The sequence below is a fragment of the Corvus moneduloides genome, chromosome 7, assembly GCF_009650955.1.
Source record: "Corvus moneduloides isolate bCorMon1 chromosome 7, bCorMon1.pri, whole genome shotgun sequence".
Classification (NCBI taxonomy): domain Eukaryota; kingdom Metazoa; phylum Chordata; class Aves; order Passeriformes; family Corvidae; genus Corvus; species Corvus moneduloides.
In genome coordinates, this window is record NC_045482.1 from 38,051,396 (window position 1) to 38,074,482 (window position 23,087).

A 23,087-nucleotide genomic window follows, 5' to 3' on the forward strand; every position below is an offset into this window, starting at 1 on the left:
TCTCACATGTGGATTCCCAAGACTGGGAGGGACCTTGGAATGTCATCACTGCTGCTGTAAGGTAGGAGCAGGTCCTTGAGGACAGGCTGGGATGTGGTGTTCAAACTCTGAGTATTTTTTGCTCTGTGTCTCATGGAAAAAGGGGACAAGACAGCCTGGAGCTGTAACAGGAACAGTTCTCTGGGGCTTTTTTTGTTTTCCTGAAAATGTTAATGTGGTTCCAGATCTGCCTCCTTAGGAGTGCTCAGCTTTACAGCCCCTGCCCTGCACAGGTAAGGATGTTCCTCACACATGGAAAGGGTTTTAATCCCAACTCCCAGTGCTGCCAGTCCCGAGTCCTGCCTTGGGAAGGACATTTCCCTTCAGGCTGGCTGTGCTGGGAATTCCCTCTGAGCTATGAACTCCTCAGGGGTAATGCTACAGCTCCTGCTGTTAACTTGGATTTAGGCTTATCTTAGACACGGTATCCAAGGAATTTTATTCCCTTCTTTCCTGGGGAGTGGCTGGTACCAGGTGCTGCAGTAGATGAAGCAAAAAATGATGTTCAGGTGTGAAATAACCTGTCCAGATCCAAGTCCTTCCCTCCCTCAGCCAAGTTTCCTGAGCAAAGCCAGTTTTTGGGATCAGTCCCTGCTTCCAGCACCAGTGAATCCATCCATACTGCAGAAACCTCAGCTTTATTCATCACTAATTTACAAGAAATCACAGCTTTTGCCCCCAGAACAGTTGCAGGACAACACATTCATGAGAGCTCAGCAAGCAGGAGGGGGAGGGGTGGTTGCTTTTCCCTCCCCAAATTGGTTTGAAATACAAAGCTTAAACGTGGCTTATATGGAAAAGGAAGTGAAGAGATTCAAACATTTTAGAACAGCCCAGAAAAATTCTCTCTTTGGGGGAGAATGAATAAAGCAAAGTGTGTGTTAGTCTTTAGTAACAGAATTTTGGAGATGCTGAGTTGTGTAGTGTCTCATTACAGAGTGTGATGAAATGTTTGAAATTCCAGACAATAGTTGGGAGTTTTTTGCACGGGGAGAAAGGCAGGATGTGCTTAGAGGTACTTCACCGAACCTTGCAGGATACTCCAGGTGGATCTTGCTCTGCAGTTATTCCTGTTGTGGTTCCCAGGGACAGGAGGCCCTGGGGGAGGTGTCCCAGCCCTGGGGCAGGCTGGGCTCACACGGCCTCCACGTAGTTGGCCGGGAGCATCCCGGTCTTGCCGGTCCTCTGGACCGTGCCGTACATCCAGCCCTCGTCGATGGCCTGCACATTGACGATGGTGTCCCCGTCCTTGAAGGACACCTCGTCCGCGTCGGCCGCCGTGTAGTCGTACATGGCCCGGAACGTCTTCTGCAGGGACACAAGGGCCATGGTCAAAGCCTGACAGGACACACAATGGCTTCGGGGACACAAAGGGACCTGGTCAAAGCCTTACATGGCCCTGAGTGTCTTGGGACACAGAGGAGACAAAAGGGACATGGTCACACCTTGACATGGGACAAAAAGGACACGATCAAACCGGGACGTGGCTCTTAATGCCTTCTGCAGGGACACTGAGGATATGGTCAAACCCTGACGGGACAGAACCTCTTCTGCAAGACACAGGGGACACCAAGGGATATGGTCAAACCCTGACATGACCTGGAACGTCTGCTGCCAGAGCCAGAGGGGACAGGGTCAAACGCCGACAGCCAAGATTTGGAATTGGTGTCAGAGGAGGGTCTGGCTGCTCCTTCAAATGTCCTGGCTGCTTCTCCCTCCCTGAGCACCTTGGTACCTGAGTGCCACAACCCCTGGGGCTGCTGGTGATGCTCACTGAGGGTTGAGCAGCATCAGCTCCAGCTGTAACTTTTAAGTTGTTACCTCCCAGCAATTTTTGGAGGCAGTGCCATTCCCACTGTCCAGCACCTGCTCCCGAGGCAATCTCTGAATGAGCACTTCTTCCCACTCCTAAATTTTCAAGTGTGAAGTAGGAAGAAGAGCTCATTCAGAGTTTCCAACTGCTAATTCAGTGTTTCCAGGCACAGGGGAGGGTGTGTCCCCCCTCAGTCACTGTTACACCTTCACCTGCTTTCATACAGAGCTTCAGCCCCGTGGATTGAAATGTTACCAACTCAGTCTTGGATTAATGCTATTAATTGGTGCTCCCCGTGGGCTGTGACCCCTGCAGGCAGCCACATTCTCTCCTGGGGCTGTCTCCTCACCGCAGGGAGCAATCAGGGTTACTCACCCCAGCAGTGGAAGGGTGGGAAGGCACCGAGGACACCGTGGTTTGCTGCGTGGCGACTGAGGACGAGCGTTGCTGCGGCAACTCAATGGTCTTCACCTGCTTGTAGCCCACTGCAAAGGGAGAAGAGAGTTCCTGGTGTTTTTCAAGGAATTGTGATAGAGCTGTTCTGGATACAGGCTGCTGGGGTGGGCCAAAGGCAGTTTAAAATGCACATTTACAGCTGTTGCTTGAGCACAACCCAGCCCTTTGGAGATGAGGCTTTTCCGGGCTCTGGGAATTGCTGAGCGCAGTCCCACGAGCAGCTGGGGTCGCGTCTGTCCCCACAGGGTGCCCCCGTACCTGTGGCCGTGGCGCTGAAGAAGCCCCCGTTGCTGTAGTAGGACAGGCGCTGGTCGGTGCCGTCCGAGGGCTCGGATTTCTCGTCGGCGGCGCCGCTGATGCTCAGGGCGCTGGCGGAGCGCGAGTGCTCGCGGCTGCGGCGCTGCGCCTGGACTGCGGGGACAGGGGGACAGCAGGGACAGTCACCAGCCCCGGAGCTGAGAGCTCACAGAACCCAGCCCTGCTAAGCTCAACTTTTTCCATGATCCCAGTGTCGTTTCATGGTTCCCTAGTGGGATTTCTCAGCATTCCATGGATACCACACTGAAATTTTACTCTTCAATATCCACAATATTCTTGTCCTTTCTCCAGCCTCTTTCCCCTTAGTCCTAGCTGCTTCCAAAATTTCTATTCTCACTATCCTGTGCTTTCCTTCCTGACACAGCTCTGAGCCATCCCCAAGACTTTTCTACCCTCCAGGTATTTTTCCTGTCAGGCAGGAGTTAAAAGAAAGGTAACTGAGAACAGCACTTTGAATAATCTCAAAAGGAAGCATATGTTGTATCATGGCAGCTGTGGGTCATATAAACAATCCTCCTCCTGCCTCTGTTGGATCATTTTATGAGAGGAAGATTAATAATGTATTTTTTGAATATAAGTTACACTGGTGAGGAGCAGCTACAGCCAATTTCTCCTCTGTTCCCTGTGTCACTTGTAAAGTCTCAGCTCTGTTTGGCCCCCAAACCACACTTCTACAGGAGTTTAAATCCCACTGTGCCCCGGTGCAGCCTGACACACCTGAGATCATGTGCAGGCTCCGGGACTGGATGTTGTCCTCAGCAGGGTCGTAGTCAAAGACGGAGCCGGGGTTGGTTCTCCATACCCGGAGCCCTGCAGGAAAACAGCACTTCCTGAGGAGAGGCTGGAGCTTGGGCAGCTCTGGGAAAGCCTGAGCAGCACAGGCTGGCCTGGCCAGCAGAACAGGAGCTGTGTCCTCCCCAGCCCTGGGAGTGGCCAAGGCCAGGTTGGACACTGGGGTTGGAGCACCCTGGGGTAGTGGAAGGTGTCCCTGCCCATGGCAGGGTGGAACTGGATGAGTTTTAAGGTCTCTCCACCCCAAACCAGTTAGGGATTGTTTGAAAAATCACCCTTGTTTTATAAATTAGGGCTGCTCAATTCTATAGCACAGATTTGGCTTTTTGACAATCAATCTACAGCAAGACATTTCTCTGTGAATTAGAGATGAAGTTAAAAATAGAAGTAAGGCCAGTGTGACATTTTAAGTGTGGGGACAGCAGGTCACAGGTGCTTTACAGCTGCTGTGAGAGAGTATTTTCCAAAAGGACGTGGATGAGAACATCTCCGAGTGATGATGAATTTGAATTGATGTGGCTGAGCTGAAGTTACACCCCTCCTCCAGCTGTGCTTGTGTAACAGATGTGCCCAGGTCTCCTCACCGGTGATGTTCTCCTGGTCCTGGTCCACGCGTTTCCGCTCCATCTCCACCACCCTCCTCTGGATGCCCCTGTAGCTGATGTCACTGAAGTCCTGCATGTTCTTCTTCACACGCTCCGTGATGGGGTCGGTGACCACGGGCGTGAAGCTCCCTTTGCTCTTCTCAAAGTCCTCGTGGTACTTCACCTGCAATTCCAAATGATTGTGATTCCTGCTTCCCTCGGGGGCATTTCCAACAGGGAGCTCCTGAACTTTGGCTTTCCCATTCTTGAGAGAGCCTAATCCCAAACTTGGGACTTGGATAACCGAACCTGGCAGGACACACTGTCCTTGCTGCCAGCCTGGGTTATTTTTCTATTTCGCGCCCCTCCCAGGGTAAGGACACCTCTGGAAGTGCTCTTACAGTGGAGATGTGTTTCTGGGTCTCCCGCACGCGCCGCATCTCCGGGGTGTCCAGGACGTAGGCGGCTTTTCCTTGGACTTGCTTCCGGAAGCTGTCAGAGTAAAGAACCTGCGGGGGGGAGGAGGACAGGATTTACGTCTGGAGCACCAGCTTGGCAAAGAAGGGCCAGTCCCAGATGATCTTACACATTTTTTTATGAGACTGTTACAGAAGAACCATCATTTTATACATCCCAGAGTATTATGGCAGTAATTTGAAATTTAACTGTTTAAAAAGCCCAAACTAACCCAGTTCACCACAGAAATACTTGATTGCACCAGGAAGTGTTAAAGAATTCCCTGTGGTTCCAATATCCTTCCAAATCTCTCCCATCTGAGTGAGGATTTCAGGGATGTAATGTTCTTTTCCTGTGTTTTCCCTCCCCGAGCAGCACCCACCGAGCTGATGTTCTCCTGGTTGCGCTTGGCTCTCTCCATCTCTGGGGTCAGTGGGGTCGGAGTTCCCTTGGCCATTTGCTCCTTGTACAGCACCTGCAGGGCACAGACACGTGGACACAGCTCAGACTGGAAGAATTCCAGCTGTTCCTGGGAGTGGGGTTAGTGTTCAAGCAAACTCAGCCCTGCAGAGTGGGAAAGATCTCAGGAAACAAAGCAGCTGAAAAGTTATTGGCAAAAGGTAAAACAAAAAAAAAAAAAAAAAAAAAATCAAAGGGAAAATAGGCTAAAATAAGGAAAACTGGGAAGATAAGGCTGAATTAGGTGGAGTTTGGCTCAGGATGGTTATTTTTGACACAAGGTGCTTGGCTGTGCTTTCAGTACCGAGCTGATTTGTTCCTGGTTCCGCTTGACTCTTTCCATCTCCGGAGTGAGCGGGCTGGGAGTGGCCTTCCCTAAACCTTCCCTGTATGCAACCTACAGACCACAAAGGAACCCAGTCACCAAGGCACAACTCCACAACTGGGATGTTACTGCTTTTAGACTCCACACCAGCCGTTAGGAAAGAAAAAAAAAAAGTCAGGAGAAATCGTATTAACGAGTTAAGTGACAAAAAAACCCTTTAAAGCCACAGTACTTCAGAGGTGACTTTTTAGAGAAAAAAAAATTAGAGGGTTAAATAAAACCAGGCAGAGTGAGGTTATTGAGAAGAGCTCTATGACATCCTCTGGTGTTAACCACTGCAGTGGGAGGTTTGGGAAGAGTTTTCCTGGGAAAATACCGAGCTAATCTGCTCCTGGGTGCGTTTGACTCGCTCCATCTCGGGAGTGACCGGCGTGGGGGTCGCCTGCCCCACGTTCTCTTTGTACAACACCTGCGGGACACAGAACAGGGACCCGGCGTCTTCAACAACCCCAAAGCACGAGGGGTGGAACCCAAATTATTACTTTGTTACCAGATTTCAAAACATCAAACGTTTAGTGCTGCAGGAGGGGTGAGGAACAGGGAGTGGAGAGGAAAGCTGGCATTCATGGTTAAGGGCTCTATCCAGGTGTAGGGTGGCTCCACAGGCTCAGGAAGTGCCTCTGGCCCTACAAAGCTGGTCCAGAAATGTTTTATCTGCTTTTTAATCTATATTTGAAGCAACTCCTGATCTTTTTGGGAGGGAGGGGGAAGTTTTGTTGCCACACTGCCCCAATAATGGTGTCAGGGATGGGTATTTTTCCCTGAAGTCAAATCCACCTGAAAATGCCATGAAAGGTGAAACACTGAACACAGAGAGAAACCTGAATATCCCTGGAAAGCCTGGGCTAGTGGAAGGTAAGGGAATGAAGTGAGCTTTATGTCCCTTCCAACCCATTCCCTGATCCCCAGCAAGGGATCCAAGCTCTTGAGATGGTCTGGATAGAGCCCCCAAATTCACAAACCAAGTTGTAAAAAAGGCCTAAAATTCTGGATCACACCGTTAAGACTGAAGTAATTTGGGTTTAGAAGGAGCAATTAATGTGCAGAAAAAAAGAAATACATCTATTTTTAATTTAAAACCAGCTCTGGGTGGGAGTTAGGCTGTTACTTGATTAAGTTTAAGCACAAAGGAAGGCAGAAATCTCTGGGAAGGTACCGAGCTAATGATCTCTTGGTTGCGTTTGACTCTCTCCATCTCGGGGGTGATGGGGGTTGGGGTCACCTTCCCCACATTTTCCTTGTACAAAACCTACAGGATACAAGGGAATATCCAAAGGTCATTAAAGAGGAAAAGAAAAACAAAAAAACACCAAAAAGCAGAACACACAAAACAGCTTTGGAGTCGTTACACGGAGTTAGAGCTGTGGCACAGGAGGAGGAATTGGAGCGTTGCCATTAATCTGGGATGCAGGAACCCGCCCTGGCTGCAATCATTGGCATCAAAGCACAGGTGGAGTGAGAAAGGGTTAAAAATTCAGCAGGAGAACATCATCCATCCCCAAAGGGATCATTTCCTAGTCAGCGCCTGCCTGGGGCAGCGTTAAAGAGCAGCTGGTGCCGTTTGTGTGCGGGCGCGGGGCGGGGCCTCGGGGCACAGTCATTTAAGGGGTTAATAAGCACGGGGTGCTGATGCTCCAGCCGGGTTAAACACTTCACTCCGATCTTCAGGAACGTTTCCTGGTGGAAGTACCGAGCTGATGATCTCTTGATTGCGTTTGACTCTCTCCATCTCGGGAGTGACGGGGGTGGGGGTGGCTTTCCCTATGTTTTCCTTATACAACACCTGTGGGGCGAGAGAAAGGAGCCAGAGAAAGGGACAGTCAAGAAACAGATCTCCCGACACGTTTCTTTTCCCTTGGATTTAGTTTCCCAGGTGTTTTTAAAGCGGGTCCTGGGCACTGTTTTAGTAGAGAAGTAGTTTGGCAGGCTGGCTTGAACTACTGGTGATAAACGGTGTAAGTACTGCATCAAAGAGCACAAAATCCCACCGGAGAGGCTGAGCAGGGCCAGAAAATTCAATTAACTGCTTTAAAATAAATGTCAGCACTGCAGAGGAAAGGAGAGGAGCTTGAGCGGGTTTAGGATTAGAACAGGACATTAAAATCGCTCTTAAAACAAGGTCAACTGAACCAAGTTAACATTTCAACCTGAGAAAGCCACGAGTGAGAAGTGAGCCCTGCTCTGCGCTGCTTTAGAGCAGGGCCAGCGTTACCTGGGGACAAAGCCACTTCTCCAAACGGTTAAAAAGTGCTTCGAAAGAGTTAAAAGGATTTCACTCCGCGTTTAAAGAGTTAAAGGGAAGTGTTGCTCTTGGCAAAGTACCGAGCTGCAAATCTCCTGGTTGCGTTTGACCCTCTCCATCTCGGGGGTGACAGGAGTGGGGGTCCCTGTCCCCACGCTCTCTTTGTACAACACCTGCACAACAAGAGACCGTCCAAAAGCATCAGCGACTCAAAAATCATTAAATCCAAAATTTCCTGGGCAATGGGAGCTTTCAGACCCCCACTGCAGCCTCCTGGGAAGTCACACCCTCCTCCCTCGTCCACGGTTGAAAAAAGGCATCAAGATTTTATACATAAAAAAACCCCACATAGAAAGGAAAAAGGAAGTTGGAACAGGGAACAAAAGAGTTAAAAATATTTAGAACAACGTAAATATTTGTAAATAATTGCATCAGTGAAGAAGTGGGAGGTCAGTAACGTTGGAAAACACAGTGAGGAAGAGAGGATGTGATTATCAGTTGATTATATGGAAGAAAAAGAGGAATTTTGGTGCCGTTTTAACAAAGGTTAAGGATTTTGGTTGAGTGGAGTTAAAGGGAAAACTCCTCCTCCACACAATACCGAGCTCAGGTGCTCCTGGTTGCGTTTGACCCTCTCCAGCTCGGGAGTGACCGGGATTGGGGTGCCCGTGCCCAGCTCCTCCCGGTACAGAACCTGCGGGATAACAAGGGCGAGGTCAGGGATGGGGAAAAAACCGGGACACGGAGCCTTCGCTTGGAGAGAAAGTTTGGGATGGAAGAGAGAAGTGAAATCCTGCTCCAAACCACCGACACTGCTCAGCACCTGGACACAAAACTGAGCAATGAAAGCTGTGAAAGCAGCAAAAAAGTACCAAATAAAGCAGTTGTGGTTCCTCTCCCAGCACAGCAGATCCCACTGAGCCCACCCCAGCCAGCCAAGGTTTAGTGCTCGTGTATAAAATGAGGAAAATCAGGGGGAAATTCACTGCATGGAACAACACTGAAGGTGGGACTAAACAAGGAAAATAGGGTGGATTTCTAAGAGTTAAAAAAAAGAAAGGCTGAGACTGAATAAAGGAAACAAGGTGGATTTTTAAGAGTTAAAAAAAGGACCCTTGGGAATAATTAAGGAAAACGGGGTGGGTTTTTTAAGAGTTAAAAAAAAAAAGTAATCACACTCTAAAAGGTGGAATTCAATTACTAAAATGATGTAATTAAAAAAGGGAATAAGAACAATGTAAGTAATAATTATGAAGGAAAAAAAACCTGAGAGGGAGCAGGCTATTATTTTTTGGGTAAGTCGATTATAAGGAAACAAGAATATTGTTGTGTGGGTTAAAAAGTATTTTAAAATTGATTAAGAGGGATTTTTTTTTTTTTTTTTTTTTTTTTTTTTTTTTTTTTTTTTTTTTTGCTTTTGAAATGAAAAAAATACCGAGCTAAAGTTTTCTTGATTGCGTTTGACCCTCTCAATCTCAGGAGTGACAGGGGTGGGGGTTCCTGTCCCCAGCTCCTCCTTGTACAACACCTGTGGGGCAACAGGGAAAAAACAGAATCAAAGCAGCACCAAAAGCATCAGCCCAGCAGAGAGGGGCTTCTGACACATCCTGGGTTAAAAATCCCTAGAAATAAAAACTAATTTAAAACTCTGATATGGCCGAGGCTGAAGGGAGGTGGATTTAGGTGGGATATTGGGAAAATACACATATTTATATATTAATTATTTATTAAATATATATTCCTTATCATTATTATAGATATTATTATTTATTTTATGTATTATATAGTTATATAATACATAAAATATATCAATCTATATATCAATCAATCTATAATTTTCTACCTTACACACATATAATTCCTAGTGCTCTCCTGTTTTCCAAGGCTCTTCCCTCACCTTTTCCACACATTCCAACCCTGCCAACACCCCCAGAGCACTGCCAGCGTCCCCCTGCAACAATTCCCAAGGGAAAAGGCACCAAATGCAACCCAGGAGGAATCCAGGCACCAAGTGCAGTTGGTTTCCCCATCCCACACCCAGCCCAGCAGGCTCAGGGATCAGAGCTCAGGGCACGGCCACGCAGTTGGGTCAGGCACTGAAGAGCTGACATTTTATACATGGGAAAACCAGGGGGGGGAAAGAATCAAGGAGTGAAGTGATTAATAAAAGGAAAAACAGATCAGAAAAAATATGTCAGGAAAAAGATGGGAGGAAGGAATCTAAACTCACCAGTGGGATGGATGGAATCAAAATAAGGCAGTGATTACAAAGGAAAAAGGGCAAAACACAAGGAATGGGATGGTCTTGTGTCAATCAATTATTCTGGGGTTAAGATTATTTTTAAAAAGATTAAAAGGGAAATTCTTTTGGCTTTTGAAATGAAAAAATACCGAGCTAAAGTTTTCTTGATTGCGTTTGACCCTCTCAATCTCAGGAGTGACAGGGGTGGGGGTTCCTGTCCCCAGCTCCTCCTTGTACAACACCTGTGGGGCAACGGGGAAAAAACAGAATCAAAGCAGCACCAAAAGCATCAGCCCAGCAGAGAGGGGCTCCTGACACATCCTGGGTTAAAAATCCCCAGAAATAAAAACTAATTTAAAACTCTGATATGGCCGAGGCTGAAAGGAGGAGGATTTAGGTGGGATATTGGGAAAAAAGTATATATTAATTATTAGTCATTACATATATATTCCTTATTATTGTTTATTTTAAGAATTTTATAATTATATAATACATAAAATCTATATATATATATCAATGTATAATTTTCTACCTTACACACATATAATTCCTAGTGCTCTCCTGTTTTCCAAGGCTCTTCCCTCACCTTTTCCACACATTCCAACCCTGCCAACACCCCCAGAGCACTGCCAGCGTCCCCCTGCAACAATTCCCAAGGGAAAAGGCACCAAATGCAACCCAGGAGGAATCCAGGCACCAAGTGCAGTTGGTTTCCCCATCCCACACCCAGCCCAGCAGGCTCAGGGATCAGAGCTCAGGGCACGGCCACGCAGTTGGGTCAGGCACTGAAGAGCTGACATTTTATACGTGGGAAAACCGGGGGGGGAAAGAATCAAGGAGTAAAGTGATTAATAAAAGGAAAAGCAGATCAGAAAAAATATGTCAGGAAAAAGATGGGAGGAAGGAATCTAAACTCACCAGTGGGATGGATTGAATCAAAATAAGGCAGTGATTACAAAGGAAAAATGGCAAAACACAAGGAATGGGAAGGTCTTGTGTCAGTCAGTTATTCTGGGGTTAAGATTATTTTTAAAAAGATTAAAAGGGAAATTTTTTGGCTTTTGAAATGAAAAAATACCGAGCTAAAGTTTTCTTGATTGCGTTTGACCCTCTCAATCTCAGGAGTGACAGGGGTGGGGGTTCCTGTCCCCAGCTCCTCCTTGTACAACACCTGTGGGGCAATGGGGAAAAAACAGAATCAAAGCAGCACCAAAAGCATCAGCCCAGCAGAGAGGGGCTCCTGACACATCCTGGGTTAAAAATCCCCAGAAATAAAAACTAATTTAAAACTCTGATATGGCCGAGGCTGAAGGGAGGTGGATTTAGGTGGGCTATTGGGAAAAAAGTATATATTAATTATTAGTCATTACATATATATTCCTTATTATTATTTATTTTAAGAATTTTATAATTATATAATACATAAAATCTATATATATATCAATGTATAATTTTCTACCTTACACACATATAATTCCTAGTGCTCTCCTGTTTTCCAAGGCTCTTCCCTCACCTTTTCCACACATTCCAACCCTGCCAACACCCCCAGAGCACTGCCAGCGTCCCCCTGCAACAATTCCCAAGGGAAAAGGCACCAAATGCAACCCAGGAGGAATCCAGGCACCAAGTGCAGTTGGTTTCCCCATCCCACACCCAGCCCAGCAGGCTCAGGGATCAGAGCTCAGGGCACGGCCACGCAGTTGGGTCAGGCACTGAAGAGCTGACATTTTATACATGGGAAAACCAGGGGGGGAAAGAATCAAGGAGTGAAGTGATTAATAAAAGGAAAAACAGATCAGAAAAAATATGTCAGGAAAAAGATGGGAGGAAGGAATCTAAACTCACCAGTGGGATGGATGGAATCAAAATAAGGCAGTGATTACAAAGGAAAAAGGGCAAAACACAAGGAATGGGAAGGTCTTGTGTCAGTCAATTATTCTGGGGTTAAGATTATTTTAAAACAGATTAAAAGGGAAATTTTTTGGCTTTTGAAATGAAAAAATACCGAGCTAAAGTTTTCTTGATTGCGTTTGACCCTCTCAATCTCAGGAGTGACAGGGGTGGGGGTTCCTGTCCCCAGCTCCTCCTTGTACAACACCTGTGGGGCAACAGGGCAGTCAAAAAGAGGTAAAGCCAGAAAAAATCTGCACTTTATGAAGGGAATTCACAGAATTTTATGCCCACTAAATGTACTAGAAAGCAGAAAAAATTAGGGAGCGTAAATCAGTTATTAAATGTGACAAATTCAGAGGAAGGGACGTCTGGGAACACACATCCAACTGCTTGCAGAGGCTGCAGTGGAGGAACAAAGTATTACAGGATGGGAAGTCAGCAAATTTAAGAAAAAAAAGGTTTAAAAATACAAAATAGCTTAAACTTCAGGAAAAAAAATAATGCACATGAAGCAACAAGTGTTAAAATCATAAGAAAAATATTTTCAAACATAAGTATATAAAATATTGTACCTAAAAACATAACAGCAGAAAGGGGATTTTTTTATAAGTTAATTTGAGAGGATTTAAAGTTTGCAGGTGTTAAATAGCTACAGGGAACTGGGTTTTTTCTGAAAGGATAAAAAGATACCGAGCTAAAGTTCTCCTGGTTGCGTTTGACCCTCTCCATCTCAGGAGTGACAGGAACTGGGGTGCCAACCCCCAGCCCCTCCTTGTACAACACCTGTGGGCAGCAGGGAGTAATAAAATAAAAATAAAATAAAATGAAAGGGAAGGAAAGGAAAGGAAAGGGGAGGACAGGGAGGAGAGAGAGAAGAGAAATAATTGAATATCGTGAAACTGCGAAGTGTGAAAAATAGAGTTTTTCTAGCCTTGGTCAAAACCCAGCAAAAAAAACCTTAATAAAAATAACCAGGTAATGTTGCTGTCATCCCACCCAGGCCAGAGCTGCTGGAATGTTCCCAGGCTCCTGAAAATCCCCTGGCAAAGGGTTTTCCCTACTCCAGCTCCAGATGTGGCAGCTTTGCCTCAGAGTTCCAGCCAGGCTGAGGGAGCTGCAGGGAGCCCAGGCCAGGGAAGTGCCTGTCACTGTCCCAGGGATTTCTGCCAGAACTGAATTCCTGGTGGGATTGGGGCAGAGTGAACCCAAATGGGTCACAAATGGAAACAGAAATAGAGAACGAAGTGGTGGCACAGTGCTCATCTGAGTGGATGTGCCAGGAGTAGGAATTCCAGACAGGACTTCACTCCTACAGCAATTTTCCCATCTACACCGAATGTTCCTGATGCTCCCTCACTGCTGTGACCTGGGAATGCCACCCGGGCTCCTCACAAAGACCTTGGGACACAGGAGAGCCCCAGCACAGCAGGAACAGGCAGAGACATCTCACTGCTTCCAACCCAAACCATTCCCTGATCCCGTGACTCGGGAAGGGTTGAGTCCATTTTCCATTGGCAGAGGTGAGCCTGGAGGTGCTGCAAGGGTGGACTCTGCTCCTGAGGAGCAGTGACACTGCTCCCACAATTAATATTTCTTTGGGAAGCAAAAGAAGGCCCCGCTCCAGTGCTTTAATTAGTGAGGTTAGAATCTCCCAGCTGGAACAACAGCACGGATGAAATTGAGGGGAAAATGCAAACATCAGGATCCTGACAGGGCTTTGGTGGTTTGATTAAGGAAGAGTTGCTCACAGCTCACCCAAGGATTGAAGGAATGTGACATGGAAGACTTAAAGGGGGTTGGGGTTGGGTTTGGAAGGGGAGGAAGGTGTGGTTTATCCCTCAGTACCGAGCTAATGTGCTCCTGGTTCCGTCGGACTCGCTCCATCTCCGGCGTCACCGGCGTCGCGGTGCCAGCCCCTAAACCCTCCTTGTACAACACCTGCGAGGGACAACAGCATTGCCACAAAAACCCCACTCAGCACAGGCCAAACCCACCAAATCCCACCGTTTATGGGATTATGTTTAGTGTTAGGATCACTTGGGATTCATGGCACACGTATTCCAGAGGCAAAGATTAAGGAAGAGGCTGTGGTGGATTATTCTGTCAATAGGTGACTGCAGAGAGGAGATAAAGGCCCAGGGTAAAACAGACATGGGGAGAAACACCACAGCTCCAAAGGGATGTTCTGCTGCCCAGCTTAGTTCAGGAAATGCCAGTATTATTTTCAGGCAGGTTTGTTCTTAGAAGAAAAGCACATCAAGGTGTAAATCCCCCAAAAGCACAAACAGTGGAAGATCAATGAGTTAAAATCCTGCCAGGGCAAAGCCAGGACTAAACCCCTGAGGAAGAACAAGGTTAGGATGTTATGAGCACAGGATTATAACAACACAGATGTTGTTATAACTCCTCCAAGGTGTAAATACCGAGCTAATCTGCTCCTGGTTGCGTTTGACCCGCTCCATTTCTGGGGTCACAGGCGTGGGGGTGCCTGTGCCCAGCTCCTCCTTGTACAACACCTGTGGGACACAAGCACCAGTGGGGTGAGACCACCTCTGGAGACACCTCTGACCTGTTTACTGGGATTACAAACTGGGATTATACAGAAATAAGGGCACAATTCACATTACTCAGTGTCTTTATCAGCACAGTCACCAGCTCAGAGTAATTTGCCTTCAATGTGTCTTCATTTAAAGGACACAAATATTCCCCTGACCCAAGCTGGAGAGGGGCATTTTATTTTTTATCTTAGTTTAGGAAATATAACAGAATTACTTTTCAGGCAGTCAGCATTTCTTTATGGGATTAATAAACAGTTTAACCTTTTCTGCAATTGTTCAACACACAAAGACTTCATTGTGGGCTTTATTCATTTTCATTTCTGTTTGTTTGCACCACTGCTTTACTTTGGGTTAAATGTCTAGGAAACAAAACCAACTGAGTATCAGCCCTCATGTTATGAGGTTTAATTCAACCTGTAATGATTTGATTTTTAAAAAATTGTATTTTTCATGCAAGCAGATGCTTATGGAATAACCCCAACCATGTGGGAACAGAACACCTGACAAGTGCACTCACAGCTCTTCTTGCAAATAGTAAAATCCTTGTACCAAAACAAACCAACAAAAAAAATTTCACTGCTTGATGTCATTGAAACAAATACAAAAATAAAGCAATCACAGCAAGGGAAAAGAACCTATGGAAAAGGCCAGAAAAAATGAGGAATCGTTTGGAAAAACAACTCAGTGGTGCAAAAGTGAGCTGTGAAACACAAGTAAAATCTACACTTGACTGGATAGGGGAAGGTTTTGTTTTCCCTTATAACTGTCACACAAAAAGGCTCCAATTGTTGTGGGTTTTTTCCACAAAGTTCTGTCTCCCTGATCCTTTCTTTCCCAGACAAACTTTAACACATAACCTGGGTAATTCTAGTTCCTAGCTCTGCGTTTAGAAACGGCCACAGAAGGAACACAGGCAGTGACCGATGTAGGATAATTCCTGTAAAATCCAGGTATTTCAATTTCCTGCTGCTGGCCACAGGGATTTGGGAGAGCTGGTGCCTTCCCAACAATAAAAGGCTGGAGCAGGGCTGTGGATGGGGCAGGAGCAGGGACATTACCGAGCTGATGTGCTTCTGGGTCTCCTTGACGCGCTTCACCTCCGGCAGGTCGGGAATGGGAGTTCCTTTCCCAATGCTCTCCTTGTACTTCACCTGCAAGGGCACAGGAATTAGGGAAAGGAAAGGATTGACAGGAAAGCATTCCATGGTGCATAAAGAGCTTTATCCTGATCTCGTGCAGAGGGGAAGTTTAAAGGATCTCATGGAATTCAACACCTTCCCCTCACCTTCCCAAGGAATCTGTGACAAGGCAACTTCAGCTGTTGAGTCACTGGGAATGGCACTGAAAGGGGTTTATAAAACCAGGTAAATTCCTTTGAACCTGATACTATTTGGCCTTTCTACCAACCAAAGGAGAATTTGGGATCTGTGAAAATCCCTCATATTTAACAAGGGTGAGAATCATCTCACAGCATTTCAGCAGTGACCAAAGCATTTCTGCTTTGGGTAACAACAAAAAAAGCCTTTCACAAGAACATTTTAAACATACTGAACACATTCTGCATGAACAAACTGGCTGCAGAGTTAGTGCCTGACACTAAATGACAACAGCATTCAAAAAAAGCATGGAGGAGGTTTAGGAGCTTCAAAATAAAATTAATAAGTATAATTATTCCAATTTTAGAGTACTGTGACCTTTTAGATAACACCAAAGTTTGCCAGGACAAAACAAACTAGAAAACCATCACCAGAAAATTCAGTCTGAGCAGAGTAAAACACTTTTTCCTGGGAGATGGTCCCACCCTGGAACAGGTGGTGGAATCTTCATCATGTGGAATACTCAAAACTCAACTCATCCTAAAGCTGAGCCCCAGGGTTGAAATAGATATTTCAACACATCCCTCTCAACATAAATGGGTTTTTTTCCTGTCCAAACTGTATCTGGGATGAGCTCAAAATGACAGCAAGAGCTTCCATGGTTTAGAAATGGGTTGTAAGTAAGAAATGGGATGTTAATCATTAGAGAGGTTGCTGTTAAAGTAACGAGGATGGGCAAAAACTTTCAGAAAGTCACCCTTAACTGGGTGGGTTATTGCCAAACCACTGTTAGCAAGATGTAAAGAAAAGAAAAAAATATTAAAAAAAAGTATTATTTCAAGTTGAATTAGCAGTGGTAGAGTGAGTATCAAAAACCAATTCTTGTGTACCGAGCTGATATTATCCTGGGTTCGTTTAACCCTCTGCATCTCTGGGGTCTTTTCAATTGTAGTTCCAGTTCCAATATCTTCTTTATACAAAATCTTAACGTTTAGAATGAAGACAACAAGGTTAAGCATCCAAAACACAACATTCTTGCTCCCAAACACTGAATTTGGACACAACAGAGCAGCTGAGAGCCAGAGGATCCACTCTGGTCACTGCCTCTCTGAAGGTGTTCAAAGTGAGCACCATTTGTGGAAAAAAAAAAAAGCTGATTTTTTTATATTTAATGCATTTTAAGTAGAAAATTATTTCTACAATAAGTCAAATTATCAAATATATTTCAGTGGGATATTCCTGGGATAGTGGAAGGAGTCCCTGCCCATGGCAGGATGGAAGAAGACAAGCTTTAGGTCCCTTCCAACCATTCCATGATTCCATAATCAAAACACTTGGGGGCTAATTTTAGGATTGAAGGTTATTATTTGCTCTAATTTGATTTATACAAAGATTTTCCACTTTGTACTTTGCTAATGGTGCTGGAGGCAAAATGCCACAGGAGACCTGAGGCACTTTGTGGCAACAGGAACTGGGCAACGACTCAGGCACACAGAGCACAAGGAGGGACAGGGAGGGACTGGCATGGGAACAGCACAAAGGAAAAGGGACAATAATGATATTAATTTAATGACAGGAGGGATTAACTCTATCACAGCTGTGCCTGTGAAAGAAGCCAATCACCCCACAAAAACAGCAGGGAAAAGCACCTTGTAAAGCCCAACTAAATGTACTGTTATCTGTAGGAGAAGCACCAAAAAATTGTAATTTTATTAAAGATATTAAACTCTGTTTTTTGGGCTGAGAAGTGAAGACAGAGGTGACCATACCGAGCTGAAATTCTTCTGGTTCTCCTTCACCCTCAGAATTTCTGGCGTGTCCTGTACCACTGTGACCTTTCCTTTACTGTTCTGTAGGTCTGACTGATATTGAAGCTGTGAAAAGGGAAAATGTCAGATGTTAACTTTGTGCTGTACAAATTCACTCAGTTTCCTTTGAAGATAAAAAATATATCTATTTTTTTTTTTAATTTCTGTACTTACCATGCTGAAGTTCTTCTGATTCTCTCGGACCCGCTGCATTTCTGGTGTGTCAGCCACAGGCACATAGTAGGGCATGTCCTTCTCTGCATCTTCCTTGTATTTTTTCTGATGGAAAAGCCCAAATGGATTAAAAATAGAAAACACAAAACCAGCAATAAACAAACTGGAGTTATTGCTTGTTGAACAGCGCCCATCTTTGTGTAGATGTGAGTTCTCTGTCTGATACAAACTGAGATTACGCCTGTGTGCAAGGTTTATTTTAGACAGCAGGTTATTTAGGAGTAGGAAATTAAGAAGAATCTGCTTAAAAAAGAATTAGCTTTGCAAAGCAAGAGAAATTATCGTGTCACTTGGTACAGTAGTAAAATTAATTTGATTATTGCCATAGAATTCCAGAGCTCTGGAGAGGTTTGTTCCCTGGTGCCTCCTGAACGTTGTGAGAGGTGGTTATTTGGGTGCTCAATTAGTATTTCCTGGATTCCCACAGGAGCAGGATTAATTGCTTCACTCAAGATACCTGGCTGGAAAGGTTCTTGACCTGCTGGGCATGAATAATCTCTGGAGTATCAACAACACTGGTGTAGTTGGCTTTCTCCATTTCTGCCAATTGTTTGTATTTGATCTGTCGGGCAAAGCTCACGTTTAGGTGCCTCGATCATCTCTGCACAACAACTTGCACTGGGTTGAACCAGAAAAATCTCCATTTTCCTTTAAAAAGAGCTCAGGGAGTCGGGGGGTGCCACAGACCTGGCTGGCAATGTCGGTGGCGTTCTTGGCCCTCACAAAATCCGGCGTCTCCAGGGCCAGCTCGCTCAGGCCCTTCCCGCGGATCTCCAGCTCCAAGGCTTTCTTGTACTCCTTCTGCAGGGGAACACAGCAATGGATCACAGCAAAGGGGTGCAACAGCTTCAGCAGCTCCAGATTCACAGCCACAAACCAGGAATTGTGCCAGTCGCAAAGCAGGAACAGCGCCAGTCCCAAAGCAGGGATAGTACCAACTCTAAACTAGGAATAGTGCCAGTCCCAAACCAGGAATAGTGCCAGTCCCAAACCAGGAACAGTACAAATCCCAAACCAAGAATAGTGCCAGTCCCAAACCAGGAACAGTACAAATCCCAAACCAAGAATAGTGCCAGTCCCAAACCAGGAACAGTACAAATCCCAAACCAGGAATAGTGCCAGTCCCAAACCAGGAACAGTGCCAATCCCAAAGCAGGAACAGTGCCAATCCCAAAGCAGGGATACCTCTAATATCAACTCATAATTATGCACACAGATTATATAATTCCAGATTATTTCAATGTGTGCTTCATGATTTAAATCTTGGTTTAGACCCTTGACTAATTAACTAATGAGTCCCCTGAGTGACTGTTGATCCCAGCTCCTGCTTTCCATCTGAATTCCTGACAGTGACTGTAAACACAGGAAAGAGCTCACTTCAAAGTCCACTTTGGTCCTTAGCCCCTCATCCGTGTTCTTTTCTTCCCTCTACTCAAGAATTTCTAGGGAATGATGAAGTTCACACCAGTGGAAGGGCAGGGATGGATGGAATACTGGGAAGGAATTCCTGTCTGGGAGGGTGTGGAGGCCCTGGCACAGGGTGCCCAGAGCAGCTGTGGCTGCCCCTGGATCCCTGGCAGTGCCCCAGGCCAGGTGGGACAGGGCATGGAGCAGCCTGGGACAGTGGGAGGTGTCCCTGCCCATGGCAGTTGGAGGCTGTTCCATCCACTCAGGCACTTCCCGAGCAGCTCTTCCATACCTCGTTCAGGATCTGAGTTGCATTCTTGGCTCTCAGCATGTCTGGAGTCTCCTCTAAGGCTGTCAGTCCCTTCCCTTTGACTCCTTCCTCCAGATCCTTCCTGTACTCTTTCTGCAGGAGAAGGAGAAAGAAAAACACTGCAAAGCAAGACCAGAGGGAGTTTTACACTCTACCAACTTTGTTGCAAAAAAATTAATGAAAAAAAAATTGCAAAATCTCCAAAAGAAAAAAAAAAAAAGAAAGACATTTGGAAAACAATTTGGAAAACAAGAAAGAATATTGTAGAGGGTTATAGAAGAACTACTCCAACAGAAGACAGGGATTATTGTGGAAGAGAAATTGGCAAGGCACACACATATGGACCAGTTAGGCTGAGGGAAGTCAGAGAGGGGCAGGAAATGGGAACACAGTTAAAGGACAAGGAAGAAATGTCCATGGCAAATTAGCTCACAGCACAAAATCCAAGTAAACATGCTCAGTGTGCATGGGGAGGAGAGTGGGGAAGAAGAACTGGTGCTGGGAATGCTGCAGGTGCTGAAGGAGGCAGAGGAAAGAAGCCCAGAGGAGCTGGTACCTCGCTCGCTATTTTGGTGGCGTATTTGACATGTAAGAGGGATGGTGTGACCTCCAGGCCAGTGAGATTCCTGCCCTTCATGGACTCTTCAAAGTCCTTCTTATATTCTTTCTAAAGAGAGCAAGAAGAAGAAGAAAAAAAAAAGTAAACCAGCAAATATTTATTACAATATTTTCATTATGTGCAAAGTTGGGAGGGTATCAATGCCACTGGGTACAGCTGAGGCTAAATGGGCACCTAAACCCTGTTCCCACTAAAACTTGTGAAGCAGCTCAGTGCTTTCCATGGAAACAGGACCTGATCCTGCCTCTGGTTTTTATTTTTCTACTCATTTGTCTATGTAGAGAAAACATTCAAAAGGTACCACAAGGACAACGGCCTTACACAGCTGCTTTGCAGCCTCCATCTGGGCCAGAGCAGGATTAAACTTCAAATAAACACAAAAAAACTGCTCATGAAAAGAGAATGACAGGTTGAGGAGAACCTGTGACAGCAGAGACATGCAGGGAATAAAAGAGTTTCTGAAAAATGGAGTTTTGAGGTGAAAAAAAAGAAGCAGGGCACTTTGTCTGTCCTGTGATATCACACAAACACTGTCACGTTGTAAAAGTTTAAGTGAGATGAGTTTTGTACCACATTTCTTATTCAAGGACTTGTTTAAGCTTCATTCACTGAGAGCTGATAAAAATTACAGATAATTTCTGACTCGTTTCTTGACAGGAAGGGGTCATGAATGTTCAATGTAGCATTTAACAACCATCATAAAGGAATCTGATCTATTTTTTCAGTCTATCAGCATACACAAGGTGCAAGTAGAATTGCCTGTTAAATCCCTATTACAGTTTAGGTATAAAAAAGACATTTTCAAGCTTTTCAGCTTATCAGTACTGATGTTACCTCGCTCTGCATGAGCTGAGACTCCTTTGCAGTCAGGTATGTGGGAGTTTCAAAGTCCAACATGGGTTTTCCTTTTTCCTTCTCATACTTTTCTCTGTATTTCACCTGAGAAGAAAAGATAAAAAGTCACGCTCCTAAATAATCAAAGACCTAATTAATTGAGCAGCATGTGCCTACTATCAACAGTTCTGTGGTAAAAGCTAATGTCTAATAGAGTTTGCCTTCCTGAAATTTGTATTATTGACCAGAAAATGTAAAATTTGGTGTCCAGGAAGTAAAATGTCCATGAAGATGAAGAGATTCCTGCTTCAAGTTCTATTATCCAGATTTTCAGAGTGCTGAATGAGGTAATGCTGTGGCTGTGGCCAAGTCAGAGCCTGATTCCAAACTGGAGCAACAAGGACTGACTTAAAAATTAATTACAACCTCATTAACAACCACCTAATTAACAACCATTTCCTTACAGTCCTTTGCTATATGACCTTTTTGCCTTTCCATACCTTGAACATCCCTGGAAATGTCTAAGGCCAGGTTGGAGCAATCTGGGATAGTGGGAGGTGTCCCTGCCCATGGCAGGGGTGGGACTGGATAATCCTTAGTGTCCCCAAACCATTCTGGAATTCCATGCCAACTACCAGAACAACCAGCCATAATTTCTAGCTGTGTTCTAGCCATAATTTCTCTCTTGCTTTACAGCCAGTAAACACTTGGAACAGAGAGGATCAGAGTCTAAATCACACTATGAATTTCTCTGGAGGGATTCACTGTTTTGTTCCAGAGGGAAAAACTCCAGGCACGTTTCAAAGCAGCAGGAGGTGCTGTTTTGGATAAAGCCTTTTTGGATGCAGGAAAGGACAGCAGAGCTCTCCTTTGGATCACTGGAATGGATGAAGCAGTTGGAAATACACTGTCAGCAACAACCCTAATTCCTTCACTTGCCAGTTTCTGTGACTTCCAGGTCCTTTTTTCTCTGGACAAAAATCCCCCTGAGAAATGTATCATCCTGTGCAAAAAGATCCTTGTGCAGCAGAGGTGAGCAACAGGGATTGACTCTGGAATGAAGGAATCACACTGAGATCTTATCTGTGTATTTTATGTGTTCTGAACTTGGACATGTGCAGGTGATTCTCCCTGGATCCTTACCCAGGTGTGCAGCGTTGGTGGGGCAGAGAAGCACAGGGACTGTCACAGCCTGGAGGATTTACTGGGAGGATTTTGATGGAATTTGGTGCTCAGTGAGTTGGGATAATGACAAACACACATCCAACTTACGTGGCTCTGGAGTTCTGAGGCCTCCCTGAAGTGAACCTGTTCAAGATTATCTGGCACCACATGGTAGTGACCCTTACTCTTCTCATATTGCTTCTTGTACTGGTACTGAAGGGAAGGTGTCAAAAATTATCTCAATCAAAAAAAAAATCCCTCAGAAAATTTACTTCTTAGGTCCAATCAAAGCAACATTTCAACGGAACATCAAAGAGAAATTAGAAATGCAAGAAGTAAAACAAAAACCAAGAAGTTTAGAACTGATAATGGGGGTTAAAGATGGGGAGGAATAGTTATCTTTTTTATGGTCATTTGGATTGCAAGAAAGGTTTTGTAAAAACCAGGATTAAAAGAAGAAAAAAAAAGAGAAGAGAGAAAACACAGTGGGTAATGAAAAGGCTGTACCAGGCAATAAAGGGTTTTGCCTTTTCTCATTATCAATTATTTTGTTAGGCACAATTATGTGGATTTACAATAGGGGAGTGTTAAGCACGAAATAAAAAAAAAACAGATAAAAATAAAACATTTAAATACAGTAATCGGTAAAGAAAAAAGGAAAAAATAAAAAGAAGTATTTGTTAGTGTAGTGCCATCAGTTAAAATGGGATCAAGAATCAATCCGGTAAAAATGATCAGTGTTTAAAATATTAGCAGTTGTACAGGTGATGAAGATTTCCCTCCCCAGAGCACAAACGTGGGGACACTGCTGGTTAAGGAGGAGTCATTAGGAAATGGAGGAAGAGGTCACTACCAGGTGATGCCCATGAAGGGAGCAGCTGTTACAGGAGGAGGAGTTAGCAGAGAATTCCCAAGGGAATTCCCACCCGTGGGAGCTGTGGGATCACTCTGAGCTTACAGCGCTGGCGAGCTGGCTTGTGCTCAGCACGTGGTTCATGAGCAGCGACTCCTTCATGTCCGTGACGGGCTTGTGCAGCTTCTTCAGGTCTGCCTTGTACTTCACCTGGGGGCACAGGGACCAAACCCCATCAGGAGAGGGCCCTGCTGGTCCAGCCTGGGCTGGGAGAGCTTCCAACAACACAAAGGAGGGATTTGGGA

General features: G+C 45.2%; 1 protein-coding gene across 1 annotated transcript in view; it reads right to left on the reverse strand.

Moving 5' to 3' along the window:
* Window positions 1-658: 658 nt before the first annotated feature.
* The window catches only part of NEB (nebulin), a 105,004-nt gene continuing 82,575 nt past the window's right edge, over window positions 659-23,087 (reverse strand). Inside the window, 31 exon segments of the mRNA XM_032113885.1 lie at window positions 659-1,347; window positions 2,228-2,337; window positions 2,567-2,719; window positions 3,344-3,436; window positions 4,003-4,186; window positions 4,404-4,511; window positions 4,841-4,933; window positions 5,222-5,314; window positions 5,619-5,711; window positions 6,459-6,551; window positions 6,993-7,085; window positions 7,625-7,717; window positions 8,146-8,238; window positions 8,980-9,072; window positions 9,936-10,028; window positions 10,865-10,957; window positions 11,792-11,884; window positions 12,370-12,462; window positions 13,525-13,617; window positions 14,103-14,195; window positions 15,296-15,388; window positions 16,444-16,536; window positions 17,323-17,427; window positions 17,536-17,640; window positions 18,053-18,157; window positions 18,283-18,396; window positions 19,295-19,405; window positions 19,869-19,979; window positions 20,766-20,870; window positions 22,038-22,142; window positions 22,888-22,992. Of these exon segments, the coding sequence (XP_031969776.1) occupies window positions 1,174-1,347; window positions 2,228-2,337; window positions 2,567-2,719; window positions 3,344-3,436; window positions 4,003-4,186; window positions 4,404-4,511; window positions 4,841-4,933; window positions 5,222-5,314; window positions 5,619-5,711; window positions 6,459-6,551; window positions 6,993-7,085; window positions 7,625-7,717; window positions 8,146-8,238; window positions 8,980-9,072; window positions 9,936-10,028; window positions 10,865-10,957; window positions 11,792-11,884; window positions 12,370-12,462; window positions 13,525-13,617; window positions 14,103-14,195; window positions 15,296-15,388; window positions 16,444-16,536; window positions 17,323-17,427; window positions 17,536-17,640; window positions 18,053-18,157; window positions 18,283-18,396; window positions 19,295-19,405; window positions 19,869-19,979; window positions 20,766-20,870; window positions 22,038-22,142; window positions 22,888-22,992 (3,276 nt within the window). The 3' untranslated portion in view covers window positions 659-1,173.